At 34.7% G+C, this 22,564-nt stretch overlaps 1 protein-coding gene across 1 annotated transcript; it reads left to right on the forward strand.

The window, feature by feature from the left end:
• The first annotated feature begins 11,043 nt into the window (after nucleotides 1-11,043).
• Nucleotides 11,044-12,028, forward strand: LOC101787779 (olfactory receptor 52P1-like). Its single transcript, XM_005001675.3, is given in 2 exon segments — nucleotides 11,044-11,841; nucleotides 11,843-12,028. Coding segments are annotated over 2 exon segments (966 nt in total). The 5' UTR covers nucleotides 11,044-11,061.
• Nucleotides 12,029-22,564: the final 10,536 nt, after the last annotated feature.

Genomic DNA, 22,564 nt, shown 5'->3' on the forward strand with positions numbered 1-22,564 from the left:
ACCCTAAAAGTAGAGGCAACTACTCTGAGGATGACAAGATGCAAAGGATATCCATACTGGTATTAATTAGTAACAGCTCTCAAATCCTACAATGCTGTCAAAGTTAAGTTTTTATAAAAATAGGTGATACTATATTTAACTATAATAAGCCAGTGTTGTGGTCAAATCTATTGAAAATAACAAGAGAAAACATAGTAATTACGGAAGATCATCTATATTATGGTCTTATATGTTTTATCCATTGCATGTTTTTCTAGGAAATTGTTTTGCTGTCTTGCTATGACTTGGTATTCCCTATAATACAGAGAGGATAGATATATATGTAGAAATTCACACATGGTTTTTTTTTTTTTAATTATTTACGGGAACAGATTATATAATGCAAGATGTAATGAACAGATACTCTGAGGAAGAGACGCTAAGAAACCAGAGGCTAATTTTGTAGCATTATGATAGAAATTCTAGCAATACTATTGTTCGCTGATTAGAATGACATTGGACTGGTTTCTTGAGTTCAATTTCAGCATATGTAGAGATGGGGACAGCTATCACAAAGAGAATGAGAGATGCAATGGTAGTTACTATTGTCTTCCCTAATTTGGAACTTGAGGACCTAAAAAGCCTCCAATGATTTGATTAGTTCTATAACATGCAATAAGTATATAAAGTGGGTGAAGATGGGGACAACTATTTGTAGGAAACTAGAGACAGTTAGATAGACAATGAAGATCTCCAGTGGGCTTGCTGCGAAATCTGTATTTCTTTAAATTGTTTTCTTTAACTGCTTTGTTCTGTTTTAATATGTTTAATCTTACCCTCTTTGAGATGTAAAACAAATGTGTAGGACTGATAACCATATCACTGAGCTTTTGTTTGATCATAGAGCAGAATGGTTTCTAGTGTCACTTTATGAATGTCATTCTAAATACTTTAATTCTATAACATGAACAGCTATTTTTAAGATGACAATGTGTAACTTATGAACCAGCCATTTCTTACCATTTGTTTTACTGTAAGTTTGTATTATTTCTACCCTTTGTTTATATCCATGTATTCTTTTGTTTCCTTTTCTTTAAATAAAAAAAAGAGAGTAGAGGTTTTCAAAATAGGTGTTGATGATCTTCTGTATTTCACTACAGAGTCTGTAGTGATTTCACTTTTTTCATTTCCTATTGCATGAATTTGAGCTTTTTCTTCCCATTTTAAAATAAGGTTGGCTAGAGGCTTATCAATTTTATTTATTCTTTCAAAGAACCAATTCTTTGATACATTGATTCTTTGGATTGTTTTCTTAGTCTCTTTTGCATTAATTTCTGCTCTGATTTTTATAATTTCTTCTCTTCTTTTGGCTTTGGGCTTGCTTGCTCTTCTTTTTCTAGATGTTAAGATGTAGCATCAGCTTACTTATTTGTATTCATTATGTTTTCCTGATGTGGGAACTCTGCAATATATTTTCTTCTGAGGACAGCTTTCATTGCATTCCACAAACTTCAGTAAGTTGTATTTGTATTTTTGTTTGCTTGTAGGTATTGTTTAATTTATTCTTTAATATCCCCTGTGATCTACTGATTGCTCAATACTATGTTATTCTGATCTGACATCATGTGCTATATCCATCCTTTGTTTTTACTGAGTGCTTTATTTTGTCATATTTATTTTTATTCTATTCCAAAGCAAAGTAATAAGAACTATGGGAGTAATAAAATGCAAAATATCTAAATGTTGTTGTAAAAAAGAGAGGACAAAATGTGCTCTTAATGATACAACTGCAAGTGTGTTTAGGTGTGTTAAGATAGATGACCATATTACTAAGTTTTTGTTGGATAATTTAACACAATTATTTGCAGTCTCAGTGTTTGAATGTTAACTTTGTATGCTTTTATCCTGTAACGTGAACAGCTATTTCTAAGATGACAATATATAATCTATTGACTAGTGACTTCTTACTGTTTTTTTGAAATTCTGTATTATTTGTATCCTTATACTCTTTTGTTTTTTTTCTCCTTTAAATAAAATTTTAAAAAGAGTGTGTTATTCAGTTTCCATGTGTTCATGATATTTTTGCAGTTTCTTTTATAATTAATTTCTAGTTACATGGTGCTATGATCCGATAACATGCATGGGATAAATTCAACTGTTTTGCATTTATTTAAATCTGTTCTGTGGGCTATATATGGTCTATTTTAGAGAATGTCCCATGTACTCCTGATAAGCATGTGTATTCTGACATTGTTGGATGAAAAACTCTGTACATATCTATCAAGTCCATTTGTTCACAGGTGTGATTCAGTTCTGTTCTTTCTTTGCTGAATTTTTGTCTGTTTGATCTGTCCTTTGTTGTCAATGGTGTGTTAAGGTCTCTTGTTTTAATTGTGGTATTATGTGATTTTTTATTTCTATTAATACTTGCTTCGTGTAACTGGGTGCTCTGCAATTTGGTGTATATATATATTTAACATTGTTATCTCTTCCTCTTGAAATTTTCCCCTAACCAGTGTGTAATGATCTTCTGTATCTCTTCTGATTATTCTTGGTTTGAAATTCACATTGTCTGCAAACAAAATAGCTACCCTCACTTTTTTGTGTGTTCCTGTTGCATGAAGTATTGTTTTTCATTCTTTGGCTTTGAGTCTGTGAGGATCTTTTTGGGTTAGATGGGTTTCCTGTAGACAGCATATTGTTGGATGTTGTTCCTTGATCCATTCTACCAGTATGTTTCATTTAATTGGTGCATCGAGACCATTTACATTAATGGTTATAACAGTTATATATTGGTTTATTGTTGACATGTCATCTTTCTGCTGTTGCATCTTTATCTTTCCATTCTGTTTAATTGTCTGCTTTGCTTAGTGGGTTTTTCCTAAGTCTATCTAAACTGTCTTTCAGTATTCTTTGCAGGGCTGGATTGGTGATCATGAAGTTCCTCAGCTGTTCTTTGTCATGGAAATATCTTATTTATCCATCAGTTATGAATGACAGTTTTTAGGATATATCAGTCTAGGTTTGAAATCATTTTTCTTTAGAATCTGAAATACTTCACTCCATGCTCTACTTGACTTTATTGTTTGTGTGGAGAAGTCTGCTGTGATTCTGATAGGTTTTTCTTTTTTTAGTGATCTGTCTTTTCTCTCTGACAGCTTTTAATATTCTATTCTTTTGTTGGATTTCTGGGATGGTGTATGTCTGGATGTAGCTTTATTGTATGTCTGGATGTAGCTTTATTGTGTTTGTGGCTATTTGCAGTTCTATTTGTTTCACTGATCCTGATGTCAGTTTCCATTCTCATGTTTAGGAAATTTTCAACTATTACTTCTCTAAATATCCTCTTGATAACCTTTGTGTTGTCCCTTTCTTTTACATTTATCCCTATCAATCTTATGTTATTTTTCTTTGAATCATCTTGCAGCTGTTGGATTGTTATATCCTGATTCCTTTTTATTTTTAAAAGATATTTCCTTTCCTGTTCACTAGCTGCAATATTGTCTTCAAGGTCTGAAATTCTATCTTCATTTTTGTTGAGGTAGTTTTGACAACTTTATGTACTTTTTGATTTCCTGTATCTCTTTGAATCTGATTCATGTATTCTGGTTTTTTCTTATATTATTCATCCAGGGATTCTATCTTTTTGTTTTCTTCCTCTAATTTTTAAACTGTGTCTTCTTTAAATGTGTTCAGCATCTCTTTCATTACTTTTATTATTTCTTCTTCTTCCTGGGAGATATTTCTAGTTTGAATTACTTTAAAGCTTCTTGGAGCTGCTTCTTTAATTCAGTTGCACTTATTTCAGGTATTTCAGGGGTATGGCATATAATTTCTTCTATGTACATAGTTCCTAACTTGTCTTTGGATGGGTTGGAAATTTGAGATTGTATTTTGGTATTTTGTTTTGTCATCTTCCCATTTTTCTATGTTTCAAGTTTTGTTCCAAGCCTTCCTCAGGGCCTGTTGGCAATCGTCTTCTATGGCCTCCACTCCTGGGACTCCCGATGCCTAGTTCCGCAGATTGAGAGAGGATCACTGGGGGTTGACCAGTCAAGCTGAGGACCTGCAGAGCTGGTTGATTGTGGCTCGAATTTGGGACATTACTTGGCCAGTGGGAGCAATGATCTTAAACTCACGGGCCTTGGGATGGTGTGGGGACACTCACCTGTAGCTGCTCAGTTTCTAGGATCAAGGGTTCAGGCTGGCACAATACCCATGAAGCTGGTATAAAAAGGCAGGAACCTCGGAAGTTGGTGCAGGCTGGCCAGATACCTGTGGAGCTGGTCAAGTGTGGCAGGAACCTGGAAGTTCCTTGATGGGTGGGAGGGATGATCCCAAACTCCTGGGTATCAGGATGGTGCACAGACACTCACCTCCTGCCACCCAGTTCCAGTGAAATGATCATATTCAGTGAAATTACCATATTTCATTATGTAAATATCAATGTAAGTTTCAACTAATAATTAGCTTATTGTATCTCTTCTGATTAGTGATGATGTATATGTCAAATGTATGAGCCTGGTTCTGAGCTTTTTATTCATTTTTATCAGGTATTATTCTCATAATAATTTTAAAAATTTACATATTTTTAATAATTCAGAAAGTGGAGTGAAGCAAGATTCTCCACCTTGTTCTAAGAGTGTATTTTTAAACATTTTAAAGGTCATTTAAAAAATAAATATTATTTTTCAAGTAGTATTGATTTCTCTTGGGATTTTAATTGGAGTAACATCCAATGTATGAATTTACTTGAATGACTTGATATCTTCATGGAACTGAATCTTTCATTCAGGTGTATACTGCAGTGATCTCCTTTATCACACATATCCAACTCATAAAAATTTCTCATTCTGTAATTTTTGCCTGTTTATGTTATGTTTATAATAACCTCGTTAGATACTTTAACAAGTCTGTGTAGATTCTCTGATACTCTCTTATAATCATATTATTAATATTTCTTTGTTTTTGTCTTATTTTGTGGCTCTAACTTGCAGTAAAATTCCCAAAGCACGTAGAATGATAATAAATTCTTTTATATTCCTGAATTAGAAGCATTAAAAAGTGCTTCAAAATTTTCACCATTTATCACACATTTCACTCTTAATCCACCAGTATCTGCCACCACTTACTATTTTTCAAAAAGCATAATGTTAATCTAATATTGTATTTATTTTGGTTCTTTTTATAATGTCATACATTATTTTGCTTGCTGTGTCTTGTTTTTCATTCATAATACTCATTTTATGTGTCATTTTTTCTCCCCAGTACCACAAACTTTTGCAATATACATTAATGATTCAGTGAAATAAATTATGAAAACATATTTGATATATAAATAATAATAATAATAATAATAATAATAATAATAATATACCCTAGTGTATCCATACATTCATATACATTTAAGAGATTGGCCTATACAATTTTAGGGGTTAGCAGACCAAATCCATAGAAAGCAAAAGTTAGGAAGGAAAGATCACTGGCAAGTTGAGGCCTGTCCAGGCATGAAACAAAGCTGGTACCTATAGGTGCAGCCAGTCTTAAGCTCCCTTTCACAGACTTACATTTAATTAAGTCAGGCTCATCCATCTGAACTTCAAATGACTAGGGTTCTCTAGTGCATCTGAAATCTCTTTGCAGCATCATCTGTACTAATGTGTGAGTAAGTAGTAGTGGTGTGTGTGCCATAAAATGCTTACTATCTCCCTTCCATCTTCAGCTCCCACAGGGATTATCCCTCATGCCTTTCTCATGAACACACAAAATAGAAAGGGTATTCAGTTCAGCCTGGCTAAGGTGTCAGACCAAAGAAATATTATATCCTTCAGGAAAGGTACCAGACAGCCCTTTTTCCAGAACTGTTGAGAAATAGACTTGTATAGAGACAACAAACAGAGGGATTTAAGAAGTTTATTCCTTCATTGTTTTATTTCTTTTCTTCCTTTAGTTAATAGCAATGAGGTAGACTAAAGGCTTCCTGGAACCACACTAAACTCTAGACAGGTAAGAATTTTCCCAGCAGGTTTCTGCAAAAGGAAAGTTACTGCATAACTTTCCTGTTCTAGGTTTTTAAAACAATTAGATCAATATTGTCCAGTAGAACTCACAAAAACTGAAGACAAGATAGCATTTGGAGAGGAAACTTTCATTCAAAATTATTTTAAGTATTCATTTTCTTAGAATAGTTTTTCCAGTGTTATTCCTTGCCTAAAATCAACAGAATTGATTGGAATCTTGTTAGAATAGATAGTTTTGTGGTTATGTTTCGAACTTACTAAGTCAGGAACTCTAGAGGTGTGTGTCAGTTGTGAATCTGTGTTTTAACAAGAGCTACAGGTAATTTTTTATTTCACTAATTTTTTCTCACACATCTAGCTTAGAGAAAATATCAGGATCTGACATCACATATCACAGCTGATCATGTTTCCGCTTTAGCCCTAGTCCAAGAAAGGCACACAACAAGGATATTCTTGGATGAGGTGAGTAAAACCATCAAACCACTGAGACAGGTAGTGAAGAGACCAAATACAAACAAATGTGTAAAAGAACCATAACTCTAGAGTGACAAGTTTCATAAGTATCTCTGTATAATGTTTCATCTTAGCTAACAGCAGATTCTGTTTTTGATAACCTGAGAATAGTAGACTGATGTTGGAGTAGGTTATGTTAGTGGTATGTCTGTACTAAATAAAAACTTTGTGTATGGATATATTGGTACTAAGAATAAACGAATAGCATAGAAAACCGGGTTGTGGGTCTAATTCAAAAGGACTCTATGACAATACAATTCATTAAGATAATAACAATGTAGAGGTTTCCAGAAAAGGACAGCAGGAGATACTGATTTTGTAATATTTAGTGTATAAATTTGTCTAAGTTCCTAAAATTATCATCTCATGGTGAAATACTGCCGTTAGCAAATCATACTCCCTAAATATTTCATAACTGTACAGCAATTTTCTATTGGGTCCTAGTACTATCTTCTTCCAACTTGTGCAGATAGTATAAAAATAAAAGGAAGGCATCTCATCTTACAAAGCCAGTAAAAGCTTCGTGAAAGGACAAATCTAAGAACATATGCAGTAGCTTGTCTATAATAGTCAAGTCAAAGTTTCAAGGGAATAGACTATAATTATACCTTCTTTGCTTCTTTAACAGAAACCTCTCCATCCCTACATTCTGACGTGCTCAACCAGAAAAGGGAAAGTTGGAAGCTTCATTTCCTAGGAAACACAGATGCTCCACAAATGGCATAACCCTGACCTCAGTGAAACCCACCTAACTCTCCAGAGGCCACAAATTAGGTTTCATCAGAATAACAACCTCTGCATATCATCTTCAAATAACAGAGTGGCTGGAGACTAGTAAAGCTCTTGTGATCTTCCAAGGATGCTACTACAGTGCTGTCTTTTCATTTCTGCTATCTTGGAGTCATGTGAGTTTGGGCTAGTAAAAGATCCTTGAAAAGGCATTTCTTAGCCTTCTGGAGAAGTACAATTGATTATGAGAAGTTTACTTCAAAGCGATTCAAATATTAGGGAAAGAAATTTTGCTGAATAACACCTCTGTGTAGTTTGACTTAGAGTTTTTGTTAGCTTTCTAAAATAGGGGTTTTGATGAAATTCCTAAAACAAGGGTTATGGTTTGACAGTAAGAAGGAAGAGCAAGTCAGGAAGCTCCCAATAAAGTAATAAACAGTGGTGTCTAAATTAAACCAGGGAAATTGAGGCACAATGAAGACAGTTTAAGGTATTTACCAAGAGTTCTTGAAATAACTAATGAGAAATAACTCCTCATTATGCACCTAAGAGAAACTTATGTGCCTGGAAAGAAAGACACTGTAATGATGAACAGCAAAGATTTGAGCAGAAGGAATCAGCACAGTCTTACTGATAACCTCAAGAGCCTCCATCAGTAGTTTCTCAGTATACAGGAATGAGTTCAAGTTTAGCTGTGCTCTTATTAAGGCTGGCAGAGTCTGTAGTTTCAAGATGTGGTAAGTGTTTTCCATTCCCAGTTGCTCCATGTGTGACAAATTTTTCTGAAGGTATTAGCTTTAATGTCCCATTAAGAGTAGATTAGTGACTGGATCAGAGTTATAAATTAAAACTGAAGTGTAAGTGGGAATGGTAACAAAAGTTTAAATATTTTGTACAAGTAATACATGAAATCACAAAGCTGGAGTTGGGTGCAATAATAATGATGTAAGTGAATAATAGGATAAAGGTGCATGACCCTATGAAGATTGTGTACAAAGTGGGGTTCTTTAGGAAGAAAATACTACAGGACTTGTAAAAAATGTTCAGTTATGTCAGTCAAATAAGCTGCCTATTTGGTCAAGTAATATGTGGTAATCTATGCTCAGCCCAGCTCCTGTGGCAGAAATAAAAGAATAAAAGCATAGAACTAGAGACCTAAAGAGCAGTATGGTACCTTGAAGAATTATCAGGTTAGGCCTCTGAACTATGAATGAGCAGACTGAAAACTGTAGACACATACATAGACCAGGTAGTGGCAAGAAATGTAGTGAATGGGAATCCCTCTGTTGGTGTATTCATACCCAAGGTATTTTTATCTGTGTTGAACAGAGTCTCATATTCACTCAATAAACAAAACTGAATCATGAAATGTACAACTGAAAGCATCTAATTCAATTCCAACAAGTCAGGAAAGTGGATTTCCAATCTCTAATGATTGTCATCAGATTCTGAAAGACTTATAGGAAAAAAAATAAAGAAATTTGCCCTACAATGGAATAAATTAAATTCAGTGTAAACTAGTTATTTATTACATATATTGCAAAGCTAAGACTGGATTCTATTGGTTAAGAAACTACAGAAAGAATTCTATGTTGAATATGTGGTTATTTCCTTGTTAAGTGAAGATGGTAGTAATAAGACATGCAATGCATTGAACATCTTCTGTGCTCCAAAAATTTATTTAGGTGCTTTCTTGAAGTTTTCACAATCTTGAAAAATGTTATTATTTCTGTTGGGTAGGTAAGGAAACTATAGCATTCCAGGAAAAAACTTGACTTGTTCAAGCCAACATTACCAAAAGAGGGAAAAACAGATTTATTTTCAGTTTTGTGGTTTTAAATTATTTTTTTTTACCTTGATGCCATAAAAACTCAAAGATTCTACACCTTTGAAATGTCTTAGATCCTCAAGGAATATGAGAAAGTAAGTGTGAGATGTGGTGTACACTCTTATCTCAAATCATGTGGGAGTCCAGAAAACGCAAATCACAACAAGAAGAGTAGAGTCAAAATCTTCAGCTTATCTTGTTTCTTCTTAAGAAAAGTAGGATCTCAGATCAGTTACCAGAAAAGTTAGATCACTGCTACTCTGCACTCCCAGGTATAAGATCACAGAGCAGTCTTCAAGACTCTTCCTATGCAAGCCTGGTAAGACTAATACTTTCCACTCTCTTCTGTGACTGTCATATGGTTTACTGGCTCTGAGCTGTTACTGCCACCAACCTCTGTTTCTTTTGTTAGTTCATATGTCTGTGAAAAAAATAACAAAAATTGACAGCTGATCTTGTTTACTAACATTTATGGGCTTTCTGGTATTGTTTAGGCTCTTAAAGCCTCATACATTGTGAGGAAGGAGCACCTTTGGGCTCCAACAACAGACAAGCCTCTTCTCTAGACTTACCTTCCAGTAACTATGCACATCAAGTACCTGGTCCAATAAGGGATAACAGAGTTTATCCCTTCTCTCTTTTGACATGTACACACTGAGAATGAGAAAGAATTATGGCAATGGATTATTTTTTGATAACTATTTTATTGCTCTCTAAATTCCCTAGTCCTTTTATACTGACTTTACATTATGTATGCATTATGATTCATGAATAGCTTCTAAGATAAATCTGATAAATCTACGAAGAATTTCTGTTTAAATAAATGAATATAAACTTCCAAGGAGTAATGTGTTCCTTTGTGTTTTGAAGACATACAGCTCAAATGATTTCTAAACTTACATACTAATGATTACTCCTCTGCATCTTCCCCTAACTGTTGCTCTCCATATTCTGCATGATTACTTTTAGCTTAAGTACACCCTCACTATGGATCTGTTCTGTCAGTAGCTAACAGTTTGGCAAAGACAAAGCAAACAAGAGATTTTTCCCTGACAAGAGATGAAGCATTACTGTGTAGGTACATCTTAATGTGATCTTATAAAATGACTTTTCATCCTCATGGAAGGGTAAAGAGACACATCTGATCATATGCTTTCTTTGAAACCACCAAGCACTATAGATTTAATATCAATAAAGGATTGCCACAAGAGAGGAAAAGAAATATCAAAAGTTTCTCTTTTAGAAATAGAACGATGTCTAAAAAGGCTTAATTTCAGTATACGGGGTGAAGGAAACTGGGTAATGTCATAAGTCTGGGTGCACTCATATGAAGTTTTCAGATAAAAGTGATCAGGAATATTTGAAAATATCTCTTCATTAATGAAAAGAGTAGAAGGTAGTAGGATGATATTAAAATAAAATGTAAAAAATCAAAATGAAAATGAAAATGAAAAGGAGCAATTATTAAGAATTAGTTTCCTAGTCAGAACCTGTTCTAACTTATAGATCATGAAAAACTACATCCAACTTTATCCAGTGAACCGTGTTTGCAATTTACATTCTACACTAATAGTTCCAAATTATCTCTTCTATATTTCATAAAAACATGTGAGAATTCAAGCATGTTCCTGAGAAGAAAAATAGAGTATATCTCTCTTTTTAAATATTTTTTTGCAGAGCCCCTAGGTAGGAGATAATCCTAGTTCATTTCAATGCATATTTGAGTTCTTCATATTTATTTACTAAGCAAGTGTTATACATTAGACACTATGCAAAACTTTTTGCAAGTATTAACCCATGTCCTTTCCTTAACCCTGGGTATTGGTAATCTAATTAATGCTGTTATAAGGATAATAAAGCTTGCCAGACATCCTATAGTTAATAACCATTGCTGCAGTCTCACTCATATCCCTGTTCTGTGTTGTCTCTTCAGGCAGTGTGATTTGGTGCAGGGATTTCTGACCAGCGGTGTGCAGCACTGTCAGCAAAACCATGGGATCTCCTAATCACACCAACATGAACCCTTCTATCTTCTTTCTCCTGGGCATTCCAGGTCTGGAGCAATTCCACTCATGGATCTCACTCCCGGTATGCTGCCTGGGTACAGCCACAATGGTGGGCAATCTAACCATCCTGATTGTTGTTGCCTCTGAACCTGCTCTGCACAAGCCTGTGTACCTTTTCCTATGCATGCTTTCAACCATCGATTTGGCTGCTTCCCTCTCAACAGTGCCCAAGCTACTGGCCATCCTCTGGTGTGGAGCTGGATATATATCTGCCTCTGCCTGCCTGGCACAGATGTTCTTCATTCATGCCTTCTGCATGATGGAGTCCACTGTGCTGCTGGCCATGGCCTTTGATCGCTATGTGGCCATTTGCCACCCCCTTCGATATACCACGATTCTCACCAACACCATCATTGCCCGCATTGGAGTGGTAGCTATGGTCCGAGGCTCCCTGCTCATGCTCCCATGTCCCTTCCTTATTGGGCGTCTGCGCTTCTGTCGAAGCCATGTGATCCCACACACATACTGTGAGCACATGGCTGTGGTGAAACTAGCGTGCGGGGACACTAGGCCTAACCATGTTTATGGACTGACGGCAGCACTGCTGGTTATTGGAGTTGACTTGTTTTGAATTGGTCTGTCCTATGCCCTCATTGCTCAAGCTGTCTTTCGTCTCTCATCTCATGAAGCTCGGTCCAAGGCCTTAGGGACCTGTGGTTCTCATGTCTGTGTCATCCTCATCTCTTACACACCAGCCCTCTTCTCTTTTTTTCACACATCGTTTTGGCCACCATGTTCCACTTCATATTCATATTCTATTGGCCAATGTGTATCTTCTGTTCCCACCAGCTCTTAATCCTGTGGTTTATGGAGTTAAGACCAAGGAGATTCGTGAAAGGGTTGTGAGGGCATTTCAAAGGAGACAAGGAGCTGGGGTAAAGGTAACCCAGTGATTTTGCAGTATACAAAATGATTTAATCAAGAAATTTTTTTGAGATTAAGAAATTCTCATTATTTGAGACTGGGAAGAGATTTTAATAAGGAAATAATGTCCTCTGCAGAACACACCTAACTGTTTCCAAGAATCTTAGAACAAAGACATTCAGCACTCTTCCACTCAGAAAAGTGTAAGCACTGGAAGACTTTTCCAAATTAGATCATTTCAGGACTTTGCAGACAGAGTTGGCCCTCCCTTCCTGGCTCCTCCTACCACTACCAGCATGAATTTCTAATTTCATACTTTTTCTTTGTGCTCTCTTACCATATGTATGTACCAATAGATAGGACAATAAAACTACAGTTAATTTATAATTGCAAGGATTTTATTATGCTTCTGTGTAAGTCCTATATTTCTTCATCAGGATTTCAAAACAGAAAAGACAAATTCACATGTTCTCCCAATATTACTTAAGAGCACTGTAAATGCTTAAAAGCTAAAATACTTTAGCATTAAGTGATAGGACTCTTGTGGATGGAATTACAGAGACCAGGAAGAGCTCTTCATTTCTAAGGATGAGCTTTCCCATTCATACACATATGTTTCTATGGTCAGTCTCTAGAAAACTGATCTAAGTTCCAATAACTTGGATATCACTTCCTGGCAAGCAGTTTTTAAGCACTTTTACACATTCATATCAGTGGGAAGGTGTTCCAGATGTAAATAATTTGCATATATTCCAATTTAATAAAATATGCTGGCCACAGTCTGTTTTTCAATGAAAGTTTAACCATTACCCTGTTCTATGGGAAGATCATCAATACACGAACCAATGCTGGTTTTAATTTCTAATGTTAATTCTTTAATTGACATATTCTTAACAACTTTTTAAAGAATTACAGTTAAATCTAAATATTACAGTTCCTCAACTAAATTGACTCTCTATTTTCCAAATTGATCATCTTGCCAGATCAATGACCTACAACACCAACCCTGGAGCAAATCTGTCTTCTGTGCCATGCTTTACCTACTTCAATGTGAGGAACAGATCGGAAAGAAAACCTACAAATGTGCATAAGAAAAAGTACTCACTTTAGCTGGGTTCTCAGTGCTGGATGCCTGTGCTTTCACTTATTTAATGACTGTAATAATGTGCTTTTATCACTTTGCTTCTTTATACGTTTTTATTACATTGCACTTCCTTACACAATAAATGTTACATAAGTTTTTCTTCAACAAGGGTAAATGAAGTGTCTAGAAGTAAAGCTTCACATATTCAAACCTTCATACAAAATTTAGACATCAAGCTACATTGATTTATTACTAATTACTTTTTTTCTAAAGAAAGTTACTAAAAATATGCTTTTGGTCGATGCCCTTCTATCTCTTGTCTTCACAATCTGTTTGCATTCACTGACACTTTTACCTCATACAAAAAATTTCCCTTGACTTTAGTCATCTTTTCTTTATAAAGATATGAATAATGTCTTTGGAACTAATTGTTTTTATTTTTTATTCCTATTTATTCTCTACATTAAATCTTCTAGATTCAACCAGAAGCTGAAACTTCTAGTGAAACCTCTGTCATTTCTTACTAGTAATGACTGGTAATCGTCTTACAACCTGTTTTACCATTTGCTGTGATCTGCCTCTTCAATGTCTGCCCATTGTGATTTCTGCGATCTCAAAAAACCCTGACAATTCTTCTATATTTGAAATACTTTCTTTATTTTCTTAATTTTTCTTCTTGACCCTGATTTTTAGATGTTGATGATTATTGAGGTTCCTCTAGATGCTTCTCACTTCATACAATCTCTGGCCATAGTAGTGAAGATCATGGAAGGAAGCAGAGAGTGTTCAGCATAGAGTCAAGCAGAAGGCTTCCGAGTGGCCCCACCTAGTTACATAATAGAAGGTCCTGCATCTTCTTTGCACTGGGGAACTTCTCTAACTTTTTCATTCCTTCCTTAAAACATGACCTATGAAGTGTTCAGCTGATCCCAGCCCACCATCATCATGATAACACCGTGACCTTCACCTGACTTTTAGCAGGCTTGGGTAATATTACTACTTGAAATCTGTTCCTTACAAGATTAGGTATTGATAACAATTTTTGTTTGCGTAACTGTTGCTTTTCCGTGGTTTGGTCCTGTTTGACTCCAAGGGGGACAGGGAATGGAAACGTGCCCTTTATTGACTTTTGAGATTGGTACAGGAATGAATCCATGATTTCGGTGATGGAGATTTCAATGATGGCCTTCATGTTTGTTCTTATAATGCAAACATTGGGATTCAGGAATCTTTGTAACTGGTCCTGCATAACTGACAGTATATAAATATAGAGGGTGTTGTCCATTTTGCTGTGTTTGGAAAGATGCTCTCTGTAACTAACATCAATATACAAAAAACCCCATAAAAATAAATAGACAAATATAAATTGGTGCTATTATCTGTACACCTGGATTCATTAATGATTAAAGATATTTCTATTCCTGTTTATATACTTTATTTAACAACACATACATTCATCTTTTGCTTCATATTTTTAAAGTAGAATCTTTGCTTTTGAAAATTAAAAGAATGTTTAATATCACATCTTTGAAAACTTCAAATTCCTGTGATCATCACTCAATAGAGACTCCATCCAAAATAGCAGAAACAGATCCAGATGTTTTTCTTTCTCACTCTTATTACCTTTCAATCTCCCTGATTTCTGGTAGTATATCAGATGAAAAGTTTTTACAGTTTGAATCTGAATCTGTTGATTTCCAAATGTCTTTCATGAATGTCATAGCTATCTTCAGATTCCTGTAAACAGATGCCAACAACAGAGCTTAATGAGATGGTTTAATGAAAAAAGCGTAGTTAGTATAGATAATCTCCCAGTTGAGGCACAGAGAAAATAATGATGAAAGAAATAAAGGAGAGGAGTTGGGCAGAAGCAGAGAATCCCATCCCAGCCTGGCAGAACTCTCTCCCTCACCAGGGGGATGGGGTCAGGCCAAGGCTTCCTGGCAGGAACAGGCCTGAGTTGGACGGAGGCAGGGAATCCTGTCCCAACCTGGCAGACCTCTCTCCTCACGGGGAGCCAGGCCGTGGCTCCTGCCAGGAACAGTGAGTCCAGCCAAGCCACACAACCCCATCCCAGGCTGGCGGACCTCTCTTCCTCACTTGGAACAAGACTTAAAGCTCGAAAATATGGGGAAATGACAAAATGAAACACCAAAATGCAATCTCAAACATCCAGCAAATCCCAAGAAAGACTCAGAGCCATGTGCATAGAAGAAAATACATGTCACATACCTGAAATACTTGAAATAATAGTAACTGAAATAAATAAGCAACTCTGGGAAGCCTTAAAGGAATTCAAACTTGAAATAATCTCTCAGGTAAAAGAAGAAATTATAAAAGAAATGAAGGAGATGCTGAACTTATCTAAAGAAGACAGAGTTAAAATATTGGAGGAACTAAAAAAAAAAAGATAGAACCCTTGGATGAACTGTATAAGAAACATAAAAATATATAAAGCAGATGCAAATACATATACAGGAAATCAAAAACTCCATTGAAAATTGTAAAAATCACCTGAGTGAATGTGAAGATAGAATTTCAGATCTCGAAGACAAGATTGCAGCCAGTGGGCAGGAAAGGAAAGATCTTTTAAAAATAACAATAAATCAGGAAATAACAATTGAACACCTGCAAGGTGATGCAAAGAGGAACAACATAAGGTTGATAGGGATAAATGAAAAGAAGGGGAAAACATAAAGGATTTCAAGAGGATATTTAGAGAAGTAATAGCTGAAAATATCCAAAATATGAGATTGGAAACTGATATTAAGATCAATGAAGCATATTGAACTCCAAATAGCCATAACCAAAATAAAACTACACCCAGACACATAATAATGGCCATTCCAGAAATCCAACAAAAGAATAGAATATTAAAAGCTGTCAGAGAGAAAAGACAGATCACCTATAAAGGAAAACCTATCAGAATCACAGCACACTTCTCTGCACAAAAATAAAGTCAAGAAGAGCATGGAGTGAAGTATTCCAGATACTAAAGGAAAATGATTTCCAACCTAGACTCATGTAAAACTGCAACTCTGCAAAACTGTCATTCAAAATCGATGGAGAAATAAGATACTTCCATGACAAAGTACAGCTGAAAAACTACATGATCACCAAGCCAACCCTGCAAAGAATACTGAAAGACAGCCTAGATACATTTAGGAAAAAACCACTAAACAGAGCAGACAATTAAACAGAACAGAAATATAAAGATGCAATAGCAGAAAGATAAGGTGTCAACAATAAACCAATATATATAACAGTTATAATCATTAATGTAAATAGTCTCGATGCACCAATTAAAAGAAACAGACTGGCACAATGGATTGAGAATCAAAATCCAACCATATGTTGTCTACAAGAATCCCATGTAACCCAAAAGGATACTCACAGACTGAAAGTCAAAGAATGGAAAACAATACTTCATGCAACAGGACCCACCCCCCCCAAAAAAAAAAAACTGGGGGTGGCTATTCTGTTTGCAGACAATGTGAACTTCAAGCCAATAATGATCATAAGGGATAAAGAAGGTGACTACATGCTGGTTAGGGGAAAACTCCAAGAGGAAGAGCTAACTATCTTAAATATATATGCACCAAATTCCAGAGCACCTAATTATATAAAACAAGTACTAATAGAAATGAAAAACCAAATTAGCAGTAATACAATTCTAACAGGAGATCATAACACACCATTGACAGCAATGGACAGATCAATCAGACAGAAAATCAGCAAAGAAATAAAAGAAATGAATCACACCTGTGAATAAATGGACTTAATAGACATATACAGAGTATTCCACCCAACAGCGACAGAACACACATTCTTCTCAGCAGTACATGGGTCATTCTGTACAATAGACCGTATATTAATTCATAGAACATATTTAAATAAATGCAAAAGGGTTGAAATTAACCCTTGCATGCTAACAGATCATAGCACTATGAAATTAGAAATTAAGGATAAAAGATACTGCAAAATTCCCACAAACACATGGAAACTGAATAACACACTCTTGAGTAATCAGTGGGTCGCAGAGGAAATTAAAGAAGAAATTAAACAATACCTACAAACAAATTATAACAAAATACAAATTACTGGAATTTGTGGGATGCAATGAAAGCTGTCCTCAGAGAAAAATTTATTGCACAGAGTTTCCACATCAGGAAAACAGAATGAATACAAGTAAATAACCTCATGTTATACCTCAAACATCTAGAAAAAGAGGAGCAAGTCAAGGCCAAAGCCAAAAGAAGAGATTATAAAAATCAAAATGGAAATGAATGCAATGCAGACTGAAAATCAATCCAAAAAATCAATGAATCAAAGAGTTGGTTCTGTGAAAGAATAAATAAAATTCACAAGCCTCTGGCCAACCTTATTAAAAAGGGAACAAAAAGTTCAAATTCATGCAATAAGGAATGAAAGAGGTACAATCACTTCAGACCCTGTAGAAATAGAGAAGATCTATTTTATCAACACCTATTTGAAAACCTCTATTCTCAAAGGATTGATAACACAGAGGAAATAGACAGATTCCTAGAAGCATACAATGTACCAAAGCTAGGTCATGAAGATGTAAAACTGCTGAATACTTACTGTTATGTTTTTTTTTGTAGTTCTGTATTATGTATAACCTTACACTGCTTTGTTTTGTTTTGTGTTTTTCTCTTTTTCCTCTTAAATAAAAAAAGGAAGTTACTTAAAAAAACCTGCTGAATAACCCAATTTCTATTAATGAAATAGAAAACATAATTAAATCTTTACCTACAAAGAAGATCCCAGGCCCAGACGGATTCACTACAGAATTCCCTAACAAATAAAAAGAACACCTAATGCCAACACTCCTCAAACTCTTCAATGAAATTGAAAGGGAAGCAATCTTTCCTAAATCAATCCTAGAAGCAAATAGTACTCTAGTACGAAAACCTAAGAAGTACCCAGCTGAAAAAGACAACTACAGACCAATCGCCCTAATGAACACAGACACAAAAATCCTCAATAAAATATTGGCAAACAGGATGCAACAAATCATCAAGAAGATCATAACCATGAGCAAGTGGGATTCATCCCAGGCATGCAGGGATGGTTCAACATATGTAAATCAATAAATGTAATCCATCATATCAATAGAACCAAAAGCAAGAATCACATGATCATTTCTATAGATTCAGAAAAAGCTTTTGACAAGGTCCAACATTCATTTATGATAAGAACTTTGCAGATTATTGCAATAGATGGTCTTTACCTCAATATAATAAAAGCCATCTATGACAAACCAACAGCCAATATTATACGAAATGGCCAAAAGCTGAAGGTCTTTACTTTAAAATCAGGCATGAGAAAAGGATGTCCCTTATCACTGCTTCTGTTTAATATATTACTGGAAATACTAGCCAGAGCAATTAGACAAGTGAGAGAAATAAAATTGTAAAAATAGGAAAAGAAGAAGTTACCTTATCATTATTTGCAGATGACATGATACTCTATATACAAGATCCCCAAAACTCCATTGAAAGACTCCTAGATATAATAAATAAATTCAGTAATGTGGCTGGATATAAAATCAATACTCAAAAATCAATGGCATTCCTATACACTAACAACAAGTCACAGAAAGAAAAATAAGAGAAGCCACACCCTTCACACTAGCAACCAAAAAAAAATGAAATATTTAGGAATTACTCTCACAAAAAAGAGAAAGACCTATACAGAGAAAATTATAATACAGTGAAAAAAGAAACTGAAGATGATCTCAAAAAAATGGCAAGACACCGTTGCACATGGATAGGAAGAAAAAATATTCTGAAAATGGCCCTTATCCCAAAACTGTTATACTGACTCAATGCAATTCCGATAAAATACCATCAACATACCTGATAGATCTTGAGAGATCACTCCTTAAATTCATCTGGAGCAAGAAGAGACCTGGAATAGCAAGAACAGTTCTAAACAACAAAGACAAGGCAGGAGATATCACAGTCCCTGACTGAAGTTATACTACAAAGCAACCATAGTAAAATCAAAATGGTACTGGAACACAAAACAGAGCTAAAAATCAATGGAATAGATTAGAAGATACAACCACAACTACAAACACACTCAACAACTCTTCGATAAAGGATCCAAACATGTTCACTGAAAGAAAAACACTCTCTTTAAAAAATGGTCTTGGAAAAACTGGTTCTCCATGTGTCAAAAACTAAAACTAGAACCATGCCTATCACCGTGTACTAAAATAAAATCTAAATAGATCAAAGACCTAAATATTAAAACAGAAACACTAAATCTATTGGAGGACAAATTGGGTATAAACCTTGAGACACAGGAGTAGGTAGAGAATTAATGAACAGGACTCATACCGCATGGGAAAGACTTCCCAGAGTCAATTTGGGATCGCCTCTTATTAAAAAGTTTCTGTGCATCAGAAGAAATCTCCAGCATAGTGAAAAGAAAACCGACTAACTGGGAAAATTGTTTGTGACCTCCCCTCAGACAAAGGACTTCTGTCTAAAATATATAAATAATTTTAAAAAATCAGACCCGCAAAATTCAAAGACCCAGTACAAAAATGGACATCTGAGTTGAATAAAAAACTTTCAGATGAAGACATACAAATGGCAAATAAATATATGAAAAATTGTTCATCATCATTAGTCATTAGAGGAATGCAAATTAAAACCATACTGAGATTTCATATCAGTCCAGAAAGAATGGCCACGTTCAAGAAAACAACCAACAACAGATGCTGGAGAGGCTGCGGGAAAAAAGGAACTCTCTTGCACTGTTGGTGGGATAGTAGACTAGTGCAACCATTGTGGAGGTCAGTCTGGAAATTTCTCCAAAAGCTCGGACTGGAAGCCCATTTGACCCAGCTATTCCACTTCTAGGCATATTCTCAGAAGAACTGAAAGCATCATTCCACAGTTATATATGTGCACCCATGCTTACAGCAGCACAATTTGTAATAGCCAGATCTTGGAAACAACCTAAATGTCCATCAACTGAGGAATAGATAAAAAAAAGTTGTGGTATTTTTATACAATGGAGTACTACTCAGCTATAAAGAGTGATCACATTGAGATATTTATAAATAAATGGACGCAGCTTGAGACCATACTGATGAGATAAATCAAATTCACATGTAAAAATACCAAATAGTTTCCCTAGTGTAAGAAATGATGATAATACATAAAGGTACGTGGTAATCATGATTTCCAATCATATTGATTTGAAACCATATGTTTTCCCTTATTAATTGCAATGGTTTTCACCTGGGTTGTTCAATTTTAATACCTGTGATAGTATGAATAGCTATTTTGAAGAAAACAATACAACATAAAAGCTAGTGCTGATTTAATATCATCTTGTTTTGAAGTCCCATCAAGTTGTTGTACATCTGTTTCCACTAGTTTTAACATGTATCTTACTATATCTTACTATATGCAATAGTATAAACAAAATTTTTATAGGCAAAGAGATAATATAGAAACCGTTGTTCATTTTCTGTTAGCTGGTTCTAAATATCCTGTAATTCTTTCATTCTCTTGAATGGCTTTACACTGTCTTGATATGCTTGAGCTATAGCATACGAAGTTATACTCAAATAATTCAAGGAAAGAGGCACTATGGTGACTACCATTATGTCAGATTATCTGGTGGTGAAACACAATGATGCTTAAATTATTTGATTCTGAGCTGTGTTGTTCTCTTACAATGTCCTCTTTTATATCAATCTCCCCCCTTTTTTAGTTAATCTACTTTTTCTCATTTTTTTCAATTAAGGGAAAAACTAAGTTAAAAAATAGGGGGATATATTATAGTAAATTTTTTCCTTATTAACCTGATTTGAACCCCAGTATTGCTCTCCCCATCTTGCTCTGTCTGATTATACTATATTCTATTTTTTTGATAGTATCAAGTTTGAGGGTATAGGCAATCACTTTGAAGGCAATAAGATATACTATGGTGCCCATTATGGTTTGACTTTTATGTTCTTTTGAAGTCCTGTAAGGTCTCCAGTGTAGTTTTTGTTTGTTTGTTTGTTTTGTTCTGTATTGATAAAGGCAACACATTTTAAAAATAGCAAGAGGCACCATGGTAACCACTTTTGATCACCTGGCATTCTATTTTTGCATCATGTACTATGCCCATCCCTCTGTTCTAACTGACTCTGTTTTGCTTAGTCACGTTTGGTTTTATTATCTTAAAAAAAAAAAAGTAATAACAACTGTGGGAGTAATAAAACCCAAAAAGTGTAATTGTTATTGTAAAAAAGAGAGGAAAGGAAGGTGGGCTAAGGGATATAACTGCATGTATGTTTGAGTGTGTAGAATGGAAACCACATTACTGAGCTTTTGTTGGATCATTGAACGGAAATGTCTACAATCTCACTGTGTGAATTTCCACTTTATGTATTTTAATTTTATAATTTGGATAACTGTTTCTAAGAAGACAGTATGTAACCTATTAACTAGTGATTTCTTACTGTATATTTTTTCTTGAAATTCTGTATTACTTGTACCCTTTTACTGCTTTGTTTTTTATGTCCTTTATTTTTCTCTTTAAATAAAAAAAAAGAAATAAAGTACATATGGAACACATATGTAGAAAAAGATAAAATTAAGCAAAATAAATATTTTAACATATGATAAAATTCTAAAACTAATGAAATATGTTAATTCACCGATAGAAGACATTCAGCAAGATTCAATAAGACAAAGACAAATAAAATCCATATAAGAAACATTGCAGTTGACAAGAACCATGACAGGTGAACTTGAAAGTCACTGGCTAATGAAAAAATGTTAGGGAATTTGGACATGTGACACGTGTATGAGAACTTCTCAAAGAGATAAATTTAAGACCAGCAACAGATTGATAAACCCAAGTGATTAAAATATATATTTAACATAAATTTATAATAAATCTATTTATTCAATATATATTTAAATATTAATATATATTAAATTGAATGTATAACCATATACATACATTTATTTATTTATATATTATTATATATAATAATATTTTTAATATTAATATATAATACTTATATTATTTATATATATTTATATATGATGAAACTCATGACCTCACACTTATCAGGCAGGTGCTTACACCACTGAGCTAAATCCCTGGCCCTGAAGATATCTTTCTCATTGTCTTTTCTTTCGTTTGTTTATGTGTTTGTGGTAGGGCAGGTGAGTCTAGGATCTGGTGTATGCTAGGTAAGCATTTGAGCAGAAGATAAGTGCCCAGCTTTTTAAAATATTCATTTTAAAATAAGGACTCTTTACTCACTACATTGCCCAAGGTGCCCTTGACTTTTTAAACTGGTGATACTCCTTCCTTGGCCTACAGAATAACCTGGATTGCAAGTGTGTGTCCCCATGAATAGCTTTTCTCTGTGAAAATAACTAGGTAGTACACCTAAATACACATATATTTGAACGATGAAGGTGAAATAAAAACAAGC

Source organism: Cavia porcellus, unplaced genomic scaffold (assembly GCF_034190915.1).
Source record: "Cavia porcellus strain 051 isolate PalLab524CR breed Dunkin Hartley unplaced genomic scaffold, mCavPor4.1 scaffold_9, whole genome shotgun sequence".
NCBI lineage: Eukaryota > Metazoa > Chordata > Mammalia > Rodentia > Caviidae > Cavia > Cavia porcellus.